The 22,360-nt window shown below is 47.2% G+C and overlaps 1 protein-coding gene across 2 annotated transcripts in view; it reads right to left on the bottom strand.

The window, feature by feature from the left end:
* LOC141172476 (putative oxidoreductase YteT) overlaps nt 1-22,360 on the bottom strand; it is a 253,248-nt gene that overhangs the window by 192,108 nt on the left and 38,780 nt on the right. The window contains exon 1 of one of the 2 annotated variants that reach the window (XM_073656743.1): nt 18,947-19,145. The exons of the other annotated variant lie outside the window; for it this stretch is intronic. Within the exon in view, the coding sequence (XP_073512844.1) occupies nt 18,947-19,009 (63 nt within the window). The 5' untranslated portion in view covers nt 19,010-19,145. Of the gene's footprint in view, nt 1-18,946; nt 19,146-22,360 lie in introns of those variants that run through there. 2 annotated transcript variants of the gene reach the window in all.

Below are 22,360 nucleotides of genomic sequence, written 5' to 3'. Positions count from 1 at the left end.
CTTTATCACCCCTTTTGGACTGTACGAGTCCACAGTGATGCCATTCGGCATGAAGAATGCCCCTGCCACTTTTCAGCGGATGGTCAATACGCTGCTTGAGGGACTTGAAGGGTACGCGGCTGCGTACTTGGACGATATTGCAGTCTTCAGTCCCACTTGGGAGGATCACCTAGAGCACCTGCGGCAGGTGCTCGGTCGGATCCACCGGGCAGGCTTGACCATCAAGCCGGAAAAGTGCCAGCTGGGCATGAGTGAGGTCCTCTACCTGGGTCACCGGGTAGGCGGGGGGGTTCTGAAGCCAGAACCTGGGAAAGTGGATGCCATCGCATCCTGGCCCACTCCTAGGACCAAAAAGCAGGTGATGTCCTTCTTGGGGACCGCCGGGTACTATAGGAGGTTCGTCCCACACTATAGCACCCTGGCCAAGCCCCTGACGGACCTCACCAAGAAGAAGCTGCCCGTCGCAGTCGACTGGACAGTCGCCTGCGAGACAGCTTTCGGGGCACTCAAGGCCGCCCTAAGTAGCTCCCCTGTACTGCAAGCTGCCGACTTCGACCGGCCGTTTGTGGTACAGACCGACGCCAGTGACTTTGGCCTCGGTGCTGTGCTAAGTCAGGTCAACACGACAGGCCAGGAACATCCTGTCTTGTACCTGAGCAGGAAGCTACTGCCCCGGGAGGTGGCTTACTCCACGGTGGAAAAAGAATGCCTGGCAATTGTATGGGCCCTGCAGCGTCTGCAGCCCTACTTGTACGGGAGCCATTTCACCGTGGAGACGGACCACAACCCCCTCAGCTGGTTACACACGGTCTCTGGGTCGAATGGCAGGTTGCTACGCTGGAGCCTCGCTCTCCAGCAGTACCACTTCTCCATTCGCCACAGAAGAGGCCGTGACCACGGTAACGCTGACGGGTTATCCCGGCAAGGGGAGGGTGCAGAAGGACGCACGGGGGAACACAGGAATGTGCTACCCCCTCGCGCCCTCGTATAGGGGGAGGTGTGATGAACCTGTAGCCGCCATCTTGGTAATGATAAATCATATCCAGGGATGGCCACACTTCAGCAGCCCCCACCCTTGGGACCTTCTGTTAAAACGTCAACTAGATAGTTTCCCCCCATCCAGGCTCCTGTAAGATAAGAAGCCTACTTAACACTTGAATGCTAGGAGCTTCAAAGACTTCGAGAGGAAACACAGCCAGCAGGGGGGGGTGCTTCGTCTATCTGTACCTGACCATTTGTCCCATAGGACTAGTTTCTTTGTCTGTCACAAGCATGGAGGCATAAGATATAGAAACATGAAAAGTACACGCATGTTGCGTGGGATGGGCCAATAAAAAAATATCACGGCGTCCCGGAGCCATTGCGCACACAAGCCTCCGCGGTAGACGTTTGTACGTGCTCTGGAAGCCAAGATATAGCGCGGAGCCATTTCTGAGGACCGTATGGTATCGTAATTGATATCAAAAGGTCGGTTACGGCGGCCCGAATCCGTGGGAACCCCTGGGGGTATCCTGAGACCATCCCAGAAGAAGTTATTGGGTTCCTTAGAATTTGGGCTTCTGATCGAAGTTAGACCTGAGGGTGGAGACTGAGCCAGCTGACCTCACCAGCAGTGGGCGGGACGGGGCAGGTAAGATAGCAGGACAGACAAGAGACAAGTCAGTCTTGACCCAAGAGTGGGGTGCTGAACATCTGAGCACCAGCTGAGGCCACCAAGGGGAGGAGCAGTTTGACCATGCGGTGGTAGGCCTCAGCCTGTAACAAAGAACCGTGCCTGCGACCGCAGAATCCTCTCCCTGCGTCACAAGAAAATCAAGAAACCGGTAACTGATATGCTGTGGTGATTCTGTGTGTTGTATTCCATTGTTGTATAGTTTAGCCTGACCTTATACCTGTGTATATTTAGTTGTATATCGTGTATCTAGTGTATTATTATAATCAATTACCTCAAGTAATTGTGGGCCTGCCTTTTATTCTGCATAACGAACGCACGTCCGTGTGAGCTCGGCTCAAGCCAAAACGCTACCCAGGGTTGGTTCCTGACCCGATATAGGCCCATTCACGGACTGGGCGTATATCTAAAATAGGGACTGGTGGCAGCATACCAACTGGGGATTGGGGAAGGCTGGTAGTGACGGTCGGAGGTTCAGATATATATATTCCTGGCGCGGCCAAGGAAGATATATATACCGCCCTCACTACAGAGGGCCCCGATACCCAGTAGGTTACAGGACAGTCTCTCTGGCGACCGCTTATCCTAGGTGCAGTTCCTTGACTGACCTGAGGCTAAGAGGGCGCTAGCGAGTTGTGCTGTGTAGTGACGTTGAAGGGATAACACACTACCGTGTTCCCTGCGCTGGTTGCAGCTACCTGGCACTACTTTCTCTAGGTGCAGTACCTTGACTGACCTGAGAGGTAAGGGGGCGCCAGAGAGCTGCACCCACCGGCCGGCTTTCATCACATGTTTCATAAATTGGTTTTCATTAAAAATGTTTACCCATTTCTGTTCTGCAGCCTACATGTATTATAATACACTGCAAACTGCTCTGTCCTGCTCAGTCTCAATTGCAGGCACCCACTCGAGTGAGGGTCTAGCCCAATTCTCTCCTGAAAATTCATGTGTGGATAGGTGATAACTGTTCTTAGTGGCCAACGCTGACAGAGTTCATGTGTGTAAGGGAATCACGGGAGACAGGTGTTCCGCTAATAGCTGTCTCATGTATGGGCACCTTACAATGACCACTTGGTAGAAAAAGAAAGAAAAAAAAAACAACCTGGTGGTTTATTATATGTGTTCATATATTTCTTTGTAGTCTAGTTCCAGTAGTGGTGCCAAATTTCAAAAAAGTGGACAAAAACTGAGTCTGAAAATTAAAGGCCAGTAAGTTTAACCTCTACTGTGGAAAACATTTTTGAGGGTTTTCAAAGAGATGCTATCCTTGAATATACAGTATCAATAAGAATAACCTCATGACCCAACATCAACATGTTTTTATGAGAGATCTGTCCTGTCAAACTATTTTAATCAGATTCTATGAGGCGGTACAGTACAGACCAAAAGTTTGGACACACCTTCTCATTTAAAGATTTGTCTGTATTTTCATGACTATGAAAATTGTACATTCACACTGAAGGCATCAAAACTATGAATTAACACATGTGGAATTATATACTTAACAAAAAAGTGTGAAACAACTGAAAATATGTCTTATATTCTAGGTTCTTCAAAGTAGCCACCTTTTGCTTTGATGACTGCTTTGCACACTCTTGGCATTCTCTTGATGAGCTTCAAGAGGTAGTCACCGGAAATGGTCTTCCAACAATCTTGAAGGAGTTCCCAGAGATGCTTAGCACCTGTTGGCCCTTTTGCCTTTACTCTGCGGTCCAGCTCACCCCAAACCATCTCGACTGGGTTCAGGTCTGGTGACTGTGGAGGGCAGGTCATCTGGCTTAGCACCCCATCACTCTCCTACTTGGTCAAATAGCCCTTACACAGCCTGGAGGTGAGTTTGGGGTCATTATCCTGTTGAAAAAAAAAATGATGGTCCAACTAAATGCAAACTGGATGGAATAGCATGCCGCTGCAAGATGCTGTGGTAGCCATGCTGGTTCAGTATGCCTTCAATTTTGAATAAATCCCCAACAGTGTCACCAGCAAAGCACCCCCACACTATCACACCTCCTCCTCCATGCTTCACAGTGGGAACTAGGCATGTAGAGTCCATCCGTTCACCTTTTCTGCGTCGCACAAAGACACGGTGGTTGGAACCAAAGATCTCAAATTTGGATTCATCAGACCAAAGCACAGATTTCCACTGCTCTAATGTCCATTCCTTGTGTTCTTTAGCCCAAACTTGTCTCTTCTGCTTGTTGCCTGTCCTTGGCAGTGGTTTCCTAGCAGCTATTTTACCATGAAGGCCTGCTGCACAAAGTCTCCTCTTAACAGTTGTTGTAGAGAAGTGTCTGCTGCTAGAACTCTGTGTGGCATTGACCTGATCTCTAATCTGAGCTGCTGTTAACCTGCGATTTCTGAGGCTGGTGACTCGGAAAAACTTATCCTCAGAAGCAGAGGTGACTCTTGGTCTGCCTTTCCTGGGGCGGTCCTCATGTGAGCCAGTTTCTTTGTAGCGCTTGATGGTTTTTGCAACTGCACTTGGGGACACTTTCAATGTTTGCCCAATTTTTCGGACTGACTGACCTTCATTTCTTAAAGTAATGATGGTGTTGCGCACACGCCCGGACTGACTGGCGTGAGCGTGGTTAGTGATCCCACTGGACCATGAACCGAGGAGTGCCTGGAGGGGCGTGACTAAGTATCAACCTGGTCCGACCAAGGTCGAACGGTGGCTCAGTCGACTCCGTGAACCAGGGAGGAACCGAGCATTGGGACCAGGTGCTACTCCAGGTCAGACCCCGGTCACAGCTGTTGACCCACACCGGGGAATGCAGGAACAGGCAGGTTAGGCTGGCATACTGACAGGTGGGTACTGGCAGGCATGGCTGGTATGCAGACAGGTGGGTACTGGCAGGCACGGCTGGTATGCAGACAGGTGGGTACTGGCAGGCATGGCTGGTATGCAGACAGGTGGGTACTGGCAGGCACGGCTGGTATGCAGACAGGTGGGTACTGGCAGGCATGGCTGGTATGCAGACAGGTGGGTACTGGCATGCACGGCTGGTATACAGACAGGTAGGTACTGGCAGGTAGAAACGCAGGCAAGATAGGGACCAGTACAGACTGGGATACAGGAGCAAAACCCGCAGGTGCGGTAGACAAGCAGAGCAGAGCAAAACCTGCAGGTGCGGTATACAAGCAGAGCAGAGCAAAACCCGCAGGTGCGGTAGACAAGCAGAGCAGAGCAAAACCCACAGGTGCGGTAGACAAGCAGAGCAGAGCAAAACCAGCAAGTTCGGTAGACAAGCAGAGCAGAGCAAAACCCGCAAGTGCGGTAGACAAGCAGAGCAGAGCAAAACCCGCAAGTTCGGTAGACAAGCAGGGCAGAGACAACGAGTTGGAGTTAGGTGCAGGTTCAGACACTGCAAGAAAAGGGAAGATACGGACATAGAGACAAACAAGTAATGGGCTAGGATACTGTTCAGACAGGAACAAGATACAGGAACGAGCCTGGGAACTCAGCCCCCAGGGTGGCGGAAAGACTACAAGTCACAGATACAGGTAACAGGCCTGGGTATACAGCCCCCAGGGTGGCGGAAACAGACAAGATACAGGACAGGACCTGGCAACTCAGTTGCACAGAACACACTGAAAGAAAGTGTTGCTCAGGCCCCTCCTACTGGGTGGAGGGGGTTTAAGTATCCAGTCATTCACAACAATAGGCTGGGGACGCATTAGGAGTGCGCACACAGTAACTATGAGAATCAGGCAGTAACCGCGCCGCCGCCCTAAGCAATCAGACAAGAGACATGCACACAGCAGGTACTGGAGCAAAGTATGCAGGCCGGACTGATAGGTAAGATGGCGGTCTTGCATGGTGGGAGGTGGTAAGCCATGCCAGCACGCCGCCAGGGATGTTACAGTACCCCCCCTTTAGCCCCCTTTTCTTCAAGCCTGCAAGGATTTTCTGCAGAGAATTTGGAGGCTGATCCTTCTCTTCAAGAAGATTACCTTTTCTGTCCACTTGAGGGAACGAAACTGGTCTCACCATCTTGGTGTCTAGGATGCTTCCTCCCATTGAGCCATCCTCAGCAACAGATGAAATGAGTGCAGTACCAGGAACAGGACACAGGAAAGTCTCTCTCCATTTGTTAATATCGGGTAGCACCCCAAAGGATTCACGGGACAACTGGAGATCCTCCATCGGGTTGGAGGGGTGCAGAGACTCGGGGGTAACCACCGCCTTGACGTACACTTTGCCAAGCTTACTGGATGAAGTGGGCGAAGTACCAGGTACAGGGTGCAGAAAAGTCTCTATCCATTTGTTATCAGGTAGCACCCCGGAGGATTCAGGAGACAACTGGAAGTCCTCCGCCTGGTTGGAGGGGAGCAGAGACTTGGAGGTAGCCACCGCCTTGATGGACTTATTGTCAGATTTATTAGAGATGGAAGATCCTTGCTTAGGGACCAACTTCAGTCTGGTTTCTGAGATGACACGTCTGCGAGGCGGGGCAGTACCTGAAGCCAGATCATTGGTACAATCGTCGAGACTGTGTGGGGACAATGCCTCTGCTTCCCTTCCTTTGGAGACTTCAGCGCACAGCGAGTCAGCGACTAGCAGATCTGGTGAAGAAGAAGACACTGCTGACTGTCCTGAAGATATGGGGACTGGACACCCCTTGTACCTCAGCAGTCCCCCAGGAAACACCATGCAGGATCTCCAGACCTGAGCGGGCACTAGATCTCTCGGCTCTACACGACCCGTGGGTAAACCAGACAGCACCTGGAATGTGAACTTCTTCATGTGTAATGCTCCAATCTGGAGCTTAATTTGTACAGACATATTTTGACTGTTTCTGAGTAGGGCTCGAACTTCCGCTGACAATGCCCAAACCGGATTCTGGAGTTGTCGGACGGGAATCAGACACAGACTCTTTAAGGCTTTACGCCCGAAACTTCCGGTTAATCTGAGGCCTTCACTTGCCACGGAGACAGTCACGGTCATCTGTGGAGAGGAAACATTAACGCCAAGGACAGCCTCTCCTACAGGCCTAGTGTCTTGGGATTCTCCAACCTTCGCTGGACAAAGACTATCAGGGTGTCCCAAACAACCGCAGCGGGACCGTAATCCGATTTTGTGACTGAGTTCCAGCCTCTGCTTTGCCTGACGAACATGGTCATCCTTCATGGATTCTGTGCAGGTAGCTGCCTCTACAGGCTGGGGAACAGGAGGTCTTTGGGAGGACAGAACCTGGCGTGACGGTTTACCTCTACGCCTTGCACGTCTGGACTGCCTCTTGAAGTTGGGAAGAGAAGTATTCTGTGGAGCATTGTCATCCTGTGTGGATTCTGTGTGAGCAGCAGTCTCTTCAGGCTGGAGAGCTGGTGGGCTACCTACACGCATCACCCATCGGGACTGCTCCAGGATATTGGAAAGGGAAGCTTTAGCAGAAGCCTCAGGGTTAGGGTCATTGAAGACCATTAGAAAGGCCACCAGGAAGGCCTGCAGGTCAGAGACTATAGGATCTCATGCTTCCCATAGGGGGGTGATCCAATTCAAGGCAACACCCGCTAAGTAGGACATCATAAATGCTACTTTAACCCGATCAGTGGAAAAATAGTGAGCATAGAATTTGAAATGCAGCATACATTGCTCCACAAACGCACGGCTTTGTTTTGGATCCCTGTAGTACCGTGGTGGATCCGCAGGAACGAGTGCTGATAGCTCCATTTGGGCTGGTGTGTAAATCGCCTGGACCTCAGCTTGAGAAAATTTTTTTCCCTGGTGCACGTATTCACCAGACTAGAATTCAAATGTCTCAGAGAGCGAAGGGCCATGGGGCTCAACGGGGACCATGGCCGGAGCAAACTGTTGCGCACACGCCCGGACTGACTGGCATGAGCGTGGTTAGTGATCCCACTGGACCATGAACCGAGGAGTGCCTGGAGGGGCGTGACTAAGTATCAACTCGGCCCAAGCAAGGTCGCACGGCGGCTCAGTCAACTCCGTGAAATAGGGAGGAACCGAGCAGAGGGACCAGGTGCTACTGCAGGTCAGACCCCGGTCACAGCTGTTGACCCACACCAGGGAATGCAGGAACAGGCAGGTTAGGCTGGTATGCATACAGGTGGGTACTGGCAGGCACGGCTGGTATGCAGACAGGTGGGTACTGGCAGGCACGGCTAGTATGCAGACAGGTGGGTACTGGCAGGCACGGCTGGTATGCAGACAGGTGGGTACTGGCATGCACGGCTGGTATACAGACAGGTGGGTACTGGCAGGCAGGAACGCAGGCAGGATAGGGACCAGTACAGACTGGGATACAGGAGCAAAACCCGCAGGTGCGGTAGACAAGGAGAGCAGAGCAAAACCCGCAGGTGCAGCAGACAAGCAGAGCAGAGCAAAACCCGCAGGTGCGGTAGACAAGCAGAGCAAAACCCACAGGTGCGGTAGACAAGCAGAGCAGAGCAAAACCCACAGGTGCGGTAGACAAGCAGAGCAAAACCCGCAGGTGCGGTAGACAAGCAGAGCAGAGCAAAACCCGCAGGTGCGGTAGACAAGCAGAGCAGAGCAAAACCCGCAGGTGCGGTAGACAAGGAGAGCAGAGCAAAACCCGCAAGTGCGGTAGACAAGCAGAGCAGAGCAAAACCCACAGGTGCGGTATACAAGCAAAGCAGAGCAAAACCCGCAGGTAGACAAGCAGAGCAGATACACACAAGGTACTTACAATGAAGTAGCGAGTGGACACTAAACTCACAAACAGAAGTACAGAGTGTAACATTCCTGGCGGCGTGCTTGCATAGTGCACCACCTCCCACTATGCAAGACCGCAATCTTACCTGTCAGTCCAGCCTGCTAATCTTGCTCCAGTTCATGCTGTGTGCATGCCTCTTGACTGACTGCTTAGGGCGGCGGCCCGGTTACTTCCTGATTCTTATAGCTGCTGTGGGCGCACCCCTAATGCGTCTCCAGCCTATTGGTGTGAGTCACTGGATATTTAAACCCCCTCCACCCAGTAGGAGGTGCCTGAGCAACACCTTCACTCAGTTCATCTTTACAACTGTATTGTCAGGTCCTGTCATCTCTGACTTCTAGTCTGTTTCTGCCACTCTGGGGGCTGCATTCCCAGACCTGTTATCTCTGACTTCTAGTCTGTTTCCGCTACTCTGGGGGCTGTATTCCCAGGCCTGTTACCTGTGACTTCTAGTCTGTTTTCGCCACTCTGGGGGCTGTATTCCCAGGCTCGTTTTTGTATCTCATTGCAGTAGCAGTTCCTGTCTGAACTGTATCCTAGCCTGTTACCTGTTTATCTCTATGTCCGTACCTTCCCTTTTCCTGCAGTATCTGAACCTGCACCTAACTCCAACTCGTTGTCTCTGTAATTGTGTTTGTGAGTTTTGTGTCCACTCGCTACTTCATAGGAAGTACCTTGTGTGTATCTGGTTCTGCTTGTCCCTTTTTCCTCCCTCCGTATCTTCCTGTATTTTCCAGTCTGTTCCATGTGAACAGAGCCCTGTCCTCTCTGCCTTGCCCACCGCTCTGGCTGTTTCTCTCTGCTGTGACTTGCCCACCGCTCCGGCGGTTTCCTTCTGCTCTGCCTTACCCATTGCTCCGGCAGTTTCTCCCTGCTCTGACTTGCCCACCGCTCCAGCGGTTTCCCTCTGCTCTGCCTTACCCACTGCTCCGGCGGTTTCTCTCTGCTCTGACTTGCTCACCGCTCCGGCGGCTTCCCTCTGCTCAGCCTTACCCACCGCTCCGGCGGTTTCTCTCTGCTCTGACTTGCCCACCGCTCCGGCTGCTTCACCCTGCTCTGCCTTACCCACCGCTCCGGCAGTTTCTCTCCGTTCTGACTTGCCCACCGCTCCGGCGGCTTCTCTATGCTCTGCCTTGCCCACCGCTCCGGCGGTTCCGCTCTGCTCTGCCTTGCCCACCGCTCCGGCGGTTCCGCTCTGCTCTGCCTTGCCCACCGCTCCGGCGGTTCCGCTCTGCTCTGCCTTGTCCACCGCACCTGCGGTTTCTCTCTGCTCTGCCTTGTCTACCTCTCCGGCGGTTCCGCTCTGCTCTGCCTTGCCCACCGCACCTGCGGTTTTCGCTCCGCTCTGCTTGCTCACCTCACCAGCAGTTCATATCTGCTCTGCCTTGTCCTCCGCTCCGGCGGTTTCGCTTTACTCTGCTTGTCTACCGCATCTACGGCTCTGTACCTGTCTCCCAGTCTGTACTGGACCCTATCCAGCCTGCGCTCCAACCTGCTAGTACCTCCCGGTCTGCACTCCAGCCGTGCTTGCCAGTATCTCCCTGTCTGCATACCAGCCGTGCTTGCCAGTGCATACCTGTCTGCATACCAGCCGTGCTTACCAGTGCCCACCTGTCTGCATACCAGCCGTGCTTGCCAGTGCCCACCTGTCTGCATACCAGCCGTACTTGCCAGTACCCACCTGTCTGCATACCAGCCATACTTGCCAATACCCACCTGCCTGTATGGCAGTCTAACCTGCCTGTTTCTGCATTCTCCGGTGTGGGTCAACAACTGTGACCGGGGTCTGACCTGGAGTCGCACCTGGTCCCTCTGCTCGGTTCCTCCTTGGTCCATGGAGTTGACTAAGCAGCCGTGCGACCTTGGTCAGATCGGGTTGATACTTAGTTACGCCCTTCCAGGCACTCCTCAGTTCATGGTACAGTGGGATCACTAATCACGCTCACGCCAGTCAGTCCGGGCGTGAGCGTAACACAGAGACAACGAGTTGGAGTTAGGTGCAGGTTCAGACACTGCAGGAAAAGGGAAGATACGGACATAGAGACAAACAAGTAACGGGCTAGGACACTGTTCAGACAGGAACAAGATACAGGAATGAGCCTGGGAACTCAGCCCCCAGGGTGGCGGAAAGACTACAAGTCACAGATACAGGTAACAGGCCTGGGTATACAGCCCCCAGGGTGGCGGAACAGACTAGAAGTCACAGATACAGGTAACAGGCCTGGGTATACAGCCCCCAGGGCGGCAGAAACAGACAAGATACAGGACAGGACCTGGGAACTCAGCTGCACAGAACACACTGAAAGAAAGTGTTGCTCAGGCCCCTCCTACTGGGTGGAGGGGGTTTAAGTATCCAGTGACTCACAACAATAGGCTGGGGACGCATTAGGAGTGCGCACACAGTAACTATAAGAATCAGGCAGTAACCGCGCCGCCGCCCTAAGCAATCAGACAAGAGACATGCGCACACAGCAGGTACTGGAGCAAAGTGTGCAGCCCGGACTGATAGGTAAGACGGCGGTCTTGCATGGTGGGAGGTGGTAAGCCATGCCAGCACGCCGCCAGGGATGTTACAGATGGCCACTCATTTTTCTTTACTTAGCTGCTTTTTTCTTGCCATAATACAAATTCTAACAGTCTATTCAATAGGACTATCAGCTGTGTATCCACCTGACTTCTGCACAACACAACTGATGGTCCCAAACGCATTGATAAGGCAAGAAATCCCACTTATTAAACCTGACAGGGCACACCTGTGAAGTGAAAACCATTTCCGGTGACTACCTCTTGAAGCTCATCAAGAGAATGCCAAGAGTGTGCAAAGCAGTCATCAAAGCAAAAGGTGGCTACTTTGAAGAACCTAGAATATAAGACATATTTTCAGTTGTTTCACACTTTTTTGTTAAGTATATAATTCCACATGTGTCAATTCATAGTTTTGATGCCTTCAGTGTGAATGTACAATTTTCAAAGTCATGAAAATACAGAAAAATCTTTAAATGAGAAGGTGTGTCCAAACTTTTGGTCTGTACTGTATATGTAACCCCTCTCCACATGAACATCACCCTGGAATTAAAGGTGCTTTAAAAGTAAGTAATAATAATATCTCTGATTCAGATCCCTACTTTCAATGCGATGGCTCCACTGGGACCTTAATTTATGCTATCTGTATACCGTTGTTAGCTTGGAACTAATTTGAGCTTTAATACATCATTTTGAGATCCCCATGATCCTTTCTCCTCAAACTTACCGTTCGACTTTGGTCTAATGTGTATAGGGGCAGACTGCATGTGCGTAACCAATTCAGATGACTGTCCTAATACTTACTTAAAGGGAACCTGTCATGTTGGATAGCGCTATTAACCTGCAGATATAGGGTTAATTTGCAGGTTAATAGCGTTACTGTTAGAACCTTGCTCTTAGGTTTTTTCCTTTGCTGGTCACATGACCTTGTTGGCCTATTTAATCCTGCTCCTCCCTTCTGGCTTTGCTGGACTTCATTGTATAACTACTTTCTAGCTAGCCTGTGCTCTGTATCTACTCTGTTAGTTTGCTTGGTCTACGGACCTCTGTGTTCTTTATATTTTGTTTGTTCGTCTGTCTGCTACTATTTCTGTTAGGAGGTGTCCCATTTTCCTCCCAGTCCTTAGTACTTGTAGGGATTCCTTCCCCACATCTATAGGTCTCCATACAGACTAGCTTAGGACTTTAGCAGGTCTGATCGCAGGATCAGGTCCCCTGTTACATCGTAGGGATCAAGCTGAGTTCTATCGTAGGGACAGATCTCCTCTCTTTCCTTAGCTCTGGTAGCAGAACATAACAGTAAGTCCAGCCTGCAAATTCTCTAAGGAAAGATTTTCCTGTTCCATCATGGTGTCGGTTCAGGATTTGGCTCATCGCCTGCAGGGACTCTCTCTGGAGGTGGCCGAGTTCCGTCAGCACGTGAGTAACTGTCCTGGAGCACATTTCTTGGAGCCTAAGGTATGTTTGCCGGATTTATTTTTTGGTGAACACCGAGAATTTTTTTCATTTAAAAATGCTTGCTTATTGTATTTTCGTTTGAGACCCAAGTCCTCTGGGGATGAATCCCAGAGCATAGGGTTCATAATGTCACTTTTGCGTAAAGAGCCTCAGGAGTGGGCCTTTTCTTTGCAACCTAGTGATACATGCTTCAGATCAGTGGATAGTTTTTTTTCTGCTTTGGGGCTATTATATGATGATCCTGACCGTGTCGCATCAGCTGAGACTGAGTTAAGACGTTTGAGACAGGGATCAGGTAATGTGGAAAAATATTGTACTCATTTCCGTCGTTGGTCTACTCAAACAGGGTGGAACGATTCTGCTCTGAAAAGTCAATTTCTTGCTGGGCTCAATGAAAGGGTTAAAGACCTGCTAATTGCTTATCCTACACCTGAAGATTTGCAACAGGCTATGCAATTAGCTATACGGGTGGATAGGAGACTGCGTGCAAGGGTTAATGAGAGCAAATCCTCTGCTATGTCAGTTTCTGGTTATGAGAATGTGTGTACTAACAGTGGTGAACCGATGGAGATTGGATCGGTGGCACCTCGCTCTCAAGAAAAAGACCGTCGATTTTCTGAAGGCTTGTGTTTCTATTGCGGAAAATCTGGTCATTTGATTAAAGGCTGTGAGCTTCGTATGAAGAAAGAAAAAAAAATGGTCAGTCATGCCCGTATTGCCTGTTTAAATTCCAAGGGTATATTTTTAGCTGCTTCCACGATTGCTCAGGAAAAATTAATGGAATTTCGGGTGTTTGTTGATTGTGGGTCTACTCTGAATGTAATTGATGGGGGATTCTTGGAAAGACTCAATTTAAAACCCGAACCTTTATCATCCCCCATTGCTGTGGTTTCTGTGGATGGTTCCCCTTTGAAGAATATTACTCTCAAGGTCTGTGAATTTCCTCTCACTATTAATGGTGTTCACCATGAGAAATTGGATTTGGTAGTTTTGAATAACTTGCCTTCTCCAGTAATATTGGGATTGCCCTGGTTAAAATTTCACAATCCTGTACTGGATTGGTCTACCAGTGAAATTAAATCCTGGAGCCATAAATGTTATGACAAGTGTTGTAACGGGCGTATTGCAGCTTTGGATAGGGGAGAATTGCCTGTTCCTATTCAGGATTTTTGGAGAGTTTTTTCTGAGAAGGAATCGCAGGTTTTGCCTCCCCATAGAGACTATGATTGTTCTATTGAATTTGTCCCTGGAGCGACTCTTCCTAAAAGTCGTTTATTTAACCTTACTATTCCTGAGAGGAAGGCTTTGGAGGAATACATACAGACAAGTTTGGCCGCCGGTCACATTAGGCCCTCTAAGTCTCCTGTGGCGGTTGGATTTTTTTTTGTAAAAAAAAAGGACGGCGGTTTACGTCCTTGTCTGGATTTTCGTGAGATTAACAAAATTACTGTACGCAATCCTTACCCACTGCCATTGATTCCTGATCTGTTTAACCAGTTAATGGGGGCCAAGTGGTTCTCTAAAATTGACCTTAAGGGGGCAAACAATCTGTTGCGCATGAAGGAGGGTGACGAATGGAAGACTGCTTTTAACACTCCTGTGGGTCATTTTGAGAATCTGGTTATGCCTTTTGGTCTTACTAATGCTCCTGCATTTTTTCAGAATCTTATTAATGACATCCTTAGACCTTTGATCGGCAAAAATGTGGTTGTGTATTTGGATGACATTTTGATTTATTCGCCGGATCTGGAGTCTCATTGGCGGAGCGTACGTGAGGTATTACAGTTATTAATGGACAATTCGCTTTTTGCTAAGCTGGAGAAATGTGAGTTCGCTGTACAGAGAATTAGTTTTTTGGGCTACATTATCTCCAGCGAAGGTTTTGAGATGGACCCGGTTAAAGTTCAAGCTGTACAGGAATGGCCTAGGCCTATTGGTTTGAAATCGATACAGAGGTTTTTAGGTTTCGCCAATTATTACAGAAAATTCATAAAAAATTTTTCTAGTATTGTCAAACCTCTGACCGATCTCACCAGGAAAGGTGCTGATGCGGTTCAGTGGTCTTCTGAGGCCATTGAAGCTTTTGTGTATCTCAAGGAGAGGTTCACCTCTGCTCCCATCCTTATGCAGCCTGATGTGACTAAGCCGTTTTTGGTTGAGGTTGATGCTTCCTCTGTGGGGGTTGGCGCAGTATTGTCTCAGGATAACGGGGATGGATTACATCCCTGTGCCTTTTTTTCAAAAAAAATTTCGGAGACTGAACTGAATTACGATATTGGTAATCGGGAATTATTGGCTATTAAACTCGCATTTGAACACTGGCGCCACTTCTTGGAAGGTGCGGAATTTCCCGTTCAGGTTCTTACGGATCATAAAAATCTGATATATCTTGATGCTGCCAAGCGCCTGAATGCCCGTCAGGCTAGGTGGGCACTGTTTTTCTCGCGGTTTAATTTCTCCGTTACTTACATCCCTGGTACTAAGAATGTTAAGGCGGATGCCTTGTCTCGCAGTTTTTCTCCCATAGTCGGTGCTGAGAAAGAGGAAAACATTTTACAAGAAGGTGTTGTGATAGCTGCTTTAGACTCCGTTTTGGAAGATGAGATTCTTAAAGCTCAGGAGAATGCCCCATCTAACACTCCTCATGGGAGGTTGTTTGTGCCTGGGACCTTTAGGAGAGATTTGTTTGTTGAGTGTCACGAATCTCGGTTGGCAGGTCATCCCGGAATCTCTGAGACCAAGAGACTGGTGGGTCGCAGTTTTTGGTGGCCTGGATGGCAGAAGGAAGTCATTAAGTGGGTGCGTCAATGTACTATATGTGCTAGATCTAAGTCCTCACATACTCCTGCTGCGGGGTTGCTTTGTCCTTTGGAGGTTCCCAGTGCTCCTTGGACACATTTGGCTATGGACTTTATAACTGACCTTCCCCCCTCTGAGGGTTTTACTGTCATCTGGGTGGTCGTGGACCGTTTTAGCAAGATGTGTCACTTGGTTCCCTTCGTCAAACTGCCCTGCGCTAAAACTCTCGCTAAGGCCTTTGTCAAGGAAATTGTCAGACTTCATGGCGTTCCTACTGACATTGTTTCTGATAGGGGTCCTCAGTTCGTGGCTCGTTTTTGGCGTGCCTTTTGTGACAGGTTGGGAGTTCATTTGTCGTTCTCGTCCGGATATCATCCTGAATCTAATGGCCAGACAGAAAGGAAAAACCAGGATGTTGAGCAGTTCTTGCGTTGTTTTGTGGCAGACAATCAAGAGGGGTGGTCTGAGTTTCTGCCACTTGCTGAATTTGCTCTGAACAATCATACATCTTCTTCTGCTGGTTGTTCGCCTTTTTTTTGTTGTTCTGGGAGACATTCGTCGTTTGGGTCGTTCTCCAAGTTGGGATCTGCCGTGCCTGAGGAGGAGAATTTTTCCGGTGATTTGGAGAGAGTTTGGACGGATGTGCGTGGTAATCTTCAGGAGGCCAACAGAAAATCTAAAGACTACTTTGATAGGAAACGACAGGAGGTTTTGTTCGCTGTTGGTGACATGGTCTGGTTGTCCTCTAGGAATCTGCGGTTGAGGATTCCTTCTAAGAAATTGGGTCCCAAGTTTGTAGGGCCCTTTAAAGTGCTTCAGGTTGTCAACCAATCTGCTGTTAGGTTGGAGGTTCCTACCTCCTGGAGAATTAATCCGGTATTTCATGTCTCTCTGTTAAAAAAAGCTGTTGTGTCGGATGGTGACGCCTCTGCCTCTGTTCCTCCGGTGGTGGAGGACGGGGAATATGAAATTTCTCGCATCCTTAACTCTAGACGGTATAGAGGTAGTATGCAGTATCTTGTGGCCTGGAAAGGTTTCGGACCCGAGGATAACTCTTGGGTGAGGTCAGATGATGTTTCCGCGTCCAGACTTATCAGAGCGTTTCACAGGAGATTTCCTGATAAGCCTGGTCCTAGGGGATCCGGAGGATCCTCTTAGAAGGGGGGGTACTGTTAGAACCTTGCTCTTAGGTTTTTTCCTTTGCTGGTCACATGACCTTGTTGGCCTATTTAATCCTGCTCCGCCCTTCTGGCTTTGCTGGACTTCATTGTATAACTACTTTCTAGCTAGCCTGTGCTCTGTATCTACTCTGTTAGTTTGCTTGGTCTACGGACCTCTGTGTTCTTTATATTTTGTTTGTTCGTCTGTCTGCTACTATTTCTGTTAGGAGGTGTTCCATTTTCCTCCCAGTCCTTAGTACTTGTAGGGATTCCTTCCCCACATCTATAGGTCTCCGTACAGACTAGCTTAGGACTTTAGCAGGTCTGATCGCAGGATCAGGTCCCCTGTTACATCGTAGGGATCAAGCTGAGTTCTATCGTAGGGACAGATCTCCTCTCTTTCCTTAGCTCTGGTAGCAGAACATAACAGTTACAGAGAGAGAGAGATGTCAGGCTGCCATACTGAAAGTACGGCTACCGGGAGAATATGGACTTTCCTCCTCTCGGGAGCCGCCATCTTTTAGTCATAGAGGCGTGCCAGGAGCGGCTCCAGTCCTGCCTGCGTACACAGTGGGCAGCGGCTGTAGCCACACCCCGGCACGTTGACTGACAGATGGCTCTACGTGGTTGAAGGGGAAATTAGTATATAAACTTTACAAGCTAATCGCTCCGTAACGGAGATGAGACATGTAAAACGACGTTTTATTCAGCTCTACACTTTTCCATTGTGTCCAGTTTAGCGTACTAAAACTGGTTAAGGGTCCTTCTTAAAGTGAGCCTGACAGTAGATTCATGCCAGCCAAACCATAGGAAGAATGAATCAGACTCTGGTTGTGTTATTGCGGGGATTGGTTCAAGGCGGCTTTTCCCAGCCCCACTCTCTTAGGGCTTGCTCACGTATAAATCGGACGAGTGCAATCCAATAAAAAAAAAAAGGTATTGCACTCGGACCAATGTTATTCAATGAGGCAGAGCAGATCTGCGTAGTTTTTCTCAGCTGAATTCGGCATTCTACAATTTCACTCCGAAATCGGTACAGTGCAAGAAAAAAATCGTATGCCATACGGACCATCAGCATGGCATACGATTTTTACGGATACATTACAATTCTGTAAGATGGGAAACTGTAATTGTCCTGTAAATGATTAATAGCTGCTGAGAAAAAAACGGATTGTATACAGACAGCACACGGATGACAAGTGAGAAAAAAAAATAATCGCCCCACTTTTCAGGATCAAAATCGGACTGATGTTTTATACGCTGTTGTGACCCTAGCCTTAGTGAGTGTTTAGGAAGAGACCTGTCAGTTTAGGTTGAGCACTTAAGCAGGATGGAGAGAAGCCATTGTAGATCTGCCTCCGACTAGTCATCTGAGTCGCATAGTCCACGGCTCGCTTTACAAAGGATATAAAAGCTACACAGATGCCATAACAGCCAATTTCTGATTAATGTTGCCCATGATTCGAGCAGCATGAACCCCCTGTCAGGTTCTCTTTAAATTATACAGTGTTTTATCCAAAGACATACTGATAGGGAATTTAGATTAGGAGCTCCAATGGGGACAGTGATGATGATGTCGGTAAAGCGCCGTGTAATTAATGGTCCTATATAAGCAAGTAAAATAAATTAATAAAATAAAATATGTACCCCCCAAATAGTGCGGAAAAAAATAACATTTCTCCAGCATAAAACAAACCCTCACACAGCTACACCAATGAAAAAGTTAAAAAGTTATGGCTGGCAAAAACACAAAAATTGGTTCCACAATGGACCCATAGTTATCAATATACAGGAATACAAGCACATGATATTATCCTGTCATCCGGTATTTGTTACCTGTATCTGTTATGTCTATATGTTGTATTTGGGCATTGATGGAGTCTTCCCCCTTTATTAAATGAATAAAGTAGCGAGGGAGGTGATGGTGTTATATTAATAAATGAAACAATATTAGGTAGAAATACTCCAAAAACACAGAAAAATCTAAAAATGATAATGGCCTTTATTAGAACATTTTAGTCCATTATTTTCTTTATTTTGGCACGGAGTGCTTTCTGATTTTTTTGGAGACTTGCCAGTGCACATGACGGTATTTTCCAAATGCGATCCGACAAAACATTGGATCGCTCTCGGATCAATGTTATTCTATGGGGCTGTGCACATGTCTGATTTTTCCCGCGGACCGAGGAAAAAAAAAAAAAATCGCATGAGTTTGATCTGATATTCGGATTGCACTCGACCATGCAAGTCAATGAGTCAGTGGAAAACATCGGATTGCACTCGGATGACAGCACGGACTGACAATGGAGAATTTGTTTTTCCATCTTCTCATTTGAGAGAATCAGATCAAACTCTGATCAGAGAATGATTAGCATAATCGGATCGATTTTCTCGGATGAGAAAATACACGCTGGCATGACGCTATCTGCATAAGAAGCAATCAGTGGTTTGATCGTTAAACGCGTACACACCCACAACTTGTAGATGGCTAGAATATATTCTTTGCCTGTAAAATAAGTTACAAAATTCTGACGTTGCAGTTCCCCTTGATCACTTTTGCCCCCTAGACTGTTTCCTGCTTGCTCAGATTTCAGCAGGTTGTCAGACATCCCATTCTGCAGCCATCAGTACATTACCTGATCAGAGGAGCCAGGCCTGTTTTTGTTGCTTGACTTGAAAATCTTATTGAATATGTCCATGTTTATCTCCTCTCACCAACGCAGAAAGCACAGAAGCTTGTGACCTGGAGCAGACTGGGCTGTCACAGACTGGAGGGGAGAGATCACAGCTCTCACTGGCTGCATGTTACTGGCAGGAGGAGAAGAGCACAGACCACTCCCTCCTCTCACATCCTGGACTGGTTGCCTTCTGATTCAGCTCTTAAAAGCTAACGCTACAGCATGACCTGTGAATTTCGGTGATGAAAATGTCAGTGCTTACACATACAAAACACCAAAATTATGTTTTCGGGAAGTGTGAATGCTGTATAGAAACCTTAGTAATTAGGAAGCAGCGGAACAAGTCTCAAGACCTTCATAACTAGCTGTGACTAGTGCTGATATCCATGGGGCCATGATCACCTGAGTGAACATTTGTACAAGGGTTCTCTGTAAGGTCTCATTCACACATCTGATTTTTCCACGTATGAGAAAAACATACATTATTCTGATCAGAGTGTGGTTCGAGGCTCATCTGATTTTCTCGTACATGGAAAAATAAAAATTTGCCACCTTCTCTATTCTGTCAGTCCATGAAAATCGGACTGTATTCGGATGTCATCCTGGTGCGGTGGATTTTTTCCTAGACTCATAGACTTGCATTGTAGATTTTGATCTGACCCTTGGATCAAAATCAGACATGTCTCCGTGATTTTCCACACAAAAAAGACTAGACTATAACAGGTACGAATGCTATCCATGAAAACCATGGATAGCACTACGTATGCGAAAACCGGATGTGTGAATGAGGCCTAAGGCTGAGTTCGCACAAGGGTTTAAAAAAATCATCCAATAATACAGACGATATTGCAGTAGTTATTAAAATGTACAAGACCAAAACCAGTTTCCTACATTAATAATTAAATTGTAGCCATATAAATCGGACGCTATACAGTTGATCCATATTGGATCCGATTTTTTTTCCCATAACCATAGACTTGGATAGGAAAGTCTTATCCAAAATTCAGAAGAGATTAGTGCATACTGCGATTTTTTTTCAAATGGACGTTCGTCCCGTGAAAAAGAACAGACGATCATCTGAACAGCTATATTGAATAACATTTGGGTCCATGTAATGTCTGTATATGTCCTAGCCTAATTGTAAAGTGCTGCGGAATATGTTGGTGCTATATAAATAAAAATTATTATTATTATAAGGTCAGTTTTTTTTCATGGACAGCACTCGGACCAAAATATGGTTGTGTGAACCTTGCCTTACATAAAATGATGGTATACAAAAATTCTATTGACTTCCTATAGTATATGGTTTATCGGAGTCTGTGTAGCCTGTGTACAAGGACCCTCTGGGTATGTTCCCATATAATTTCTGCATAGGAAATCCATAATGGCAAATACTGCTGCAAATTTCATTGCGTAAAAGATGCGTCTGGCATAGAATTGCTCAGCCAGCACATGGGCATACAGAAATATAACAGGTATTATTAAATGCCTTTAAATTTCATGCATTTTAGTCCTGAGCTTTTTTTTATTTTCACTACTGTAAAAGCTCCAGACTTAAGCTGAGTTCAAACAGCCATATTGAAATGCGAATTGCAGACATGACTGGCGCCATGTGCTCATCTGCATTGCGTACGGGAGCTGGAGCAGTCTTTTTCATTGCATGCATTGTTCTGGTCCATTAAACAGACTAGTGTATGCTGCAATTCAACCATGTGTGCTAACACACTGGTTATAATGGATCCATGTGCTCTGCATGTGCAGTCCATGGCGTCGACTGATTTGCTTGTCTGAATGAGTCCTTTAAGAGTTATTCTCAAGTTATTAAATTGCTTTAATTAGTTAGACAGCAAGAACATAAGCAAGTTTGCAATTAACATGTTTTTTTACCTGCTGTGGTTCTACTGATATGAGAGCTTTTATCTTACATAGTGTACAGCTTGTTTCCATGGAGCTTGGTCATTAGTGACTACCCACAGCCCTGTGTGTGCAGTAGTTACATTCCAGGAGAGTAGTTATATCATAATATGCCAATCAGCACTCTCAAGCCCATTTCTATATAGCAGTTAGCTGCTCACCTCCCTGTCCCTCCTTCTCAGCTCCTGTCAAGCTGCTATTATAAATCCTGTAGAATCACAATCCCCTGCACCCAGCATCACGACTCTCAGTGTATAAAGATATATGCTGGTTTAGATGGCCCATTATCTCTATTTATAAATATAGTGATATCAGTGTAGACTCAGGATAAACCACTGATAACTTAATGTGTTACAGCATAACGTGTGCTGAGCTTTATAGGTCTACTAATACTACAGCCCTGCTACTCTCCAGAACTGTCATTCAAGGAGGAGTGCTCGGCCCACCAGAAAGTATGGAGACTGCAGAGTTGTGAGCTGCTGAAGAGACAACTTGAGAATAATCTTTAGGTAAATGTCCATCAATAATTTTAAAATGCACGGCATATTTTGAGCATTTTATAATGCATTTTTCTTAGCCATAGCCAGAATAAAATTGAATTATATTATTAGAACTTATATTTCTCATTCCTGCGGGATCCACTCCTGGTTTGGCTCAAAAACCTGCACCAAAAACTGCAGTCTTTTTTTTTTTTTTTAACTGTGTGGAATAAAAGGCTAAACCAGAGGGCAGGTAGATACTGGATTAGGCTACGTTCACACATTTGTGTGTCTACTTTTACTCTGTGTAAAATGGACAATTTTCTCTTATGTCATCTGTTTTGCAACTGTTTTTTCTCATCCGTTTTTTTTCACTGAAGCAGGTGGACTGAACTTTTGTTTATCCATTGACTTTTAATCAGTGAAAAGTGGAAGAAATTTTGACAGAATATTGACGTAAAAAAGTATGTGTTCTGTGTGTCATCCGTTTTATATCCAGTCTGTTGCGAGAAATGAATGCGAATGGGACCTGACACATAGATCCATTTTTAAAACCTATGTGTATGGCTTGATGAAACTCTGAATTCGTATGCCGTCTGAGAAAAAACGGACAGCCCTAGGATATTTCACACGAAGGTGTGAATGCAGCCTTATGCTGATTGTTCCTTATTTTGGAGATAGTCTCTCCTTTAGTAGATTTTATATATGGAGGCATTTTCACAATTTGAAACCCGAAACACGTACTGGAAACATATATCAATCCAAATGGACTTATTTTTTGTGTGCAGAGATCTAATTTTTCATTATTCTCGTGTCCCCATTGCTTGCCTTCACTTCCTGCTTGGGTTCCGAATCTGTTGGGTTCTGAATCTGTTGGGTTCTGAATCTGTAGGCGGGCAGTCTGTCACACCCTGTGTACTGCCAATTTCCCACAGTCCCCGAGTGCTGCCTTCAGTATGTAAAACAACTGAACCAGTTT

Source organism: Phyllobates terribilis, unplaced genomic scaffold, assembly GCF_046119375.1.
Source record: "Phyllobates terribilis strain yellow unplaced genomic scaffold, ASM4611937v1 Scaffold_12__6_contigs__length_324123572, whole genome shotgun sequence".
NCBI classification, from domain to species: Eukaryota; Metazoa; Chordata; class Amphibia; order Anura; family Dendrobatidae; genus Phyllobates; species Phyllobates terribilis.
Note: the sequence above shows the minus strand (reverse complement) of the source record. Positions and strands in the feature narration are given on the sequence as shown.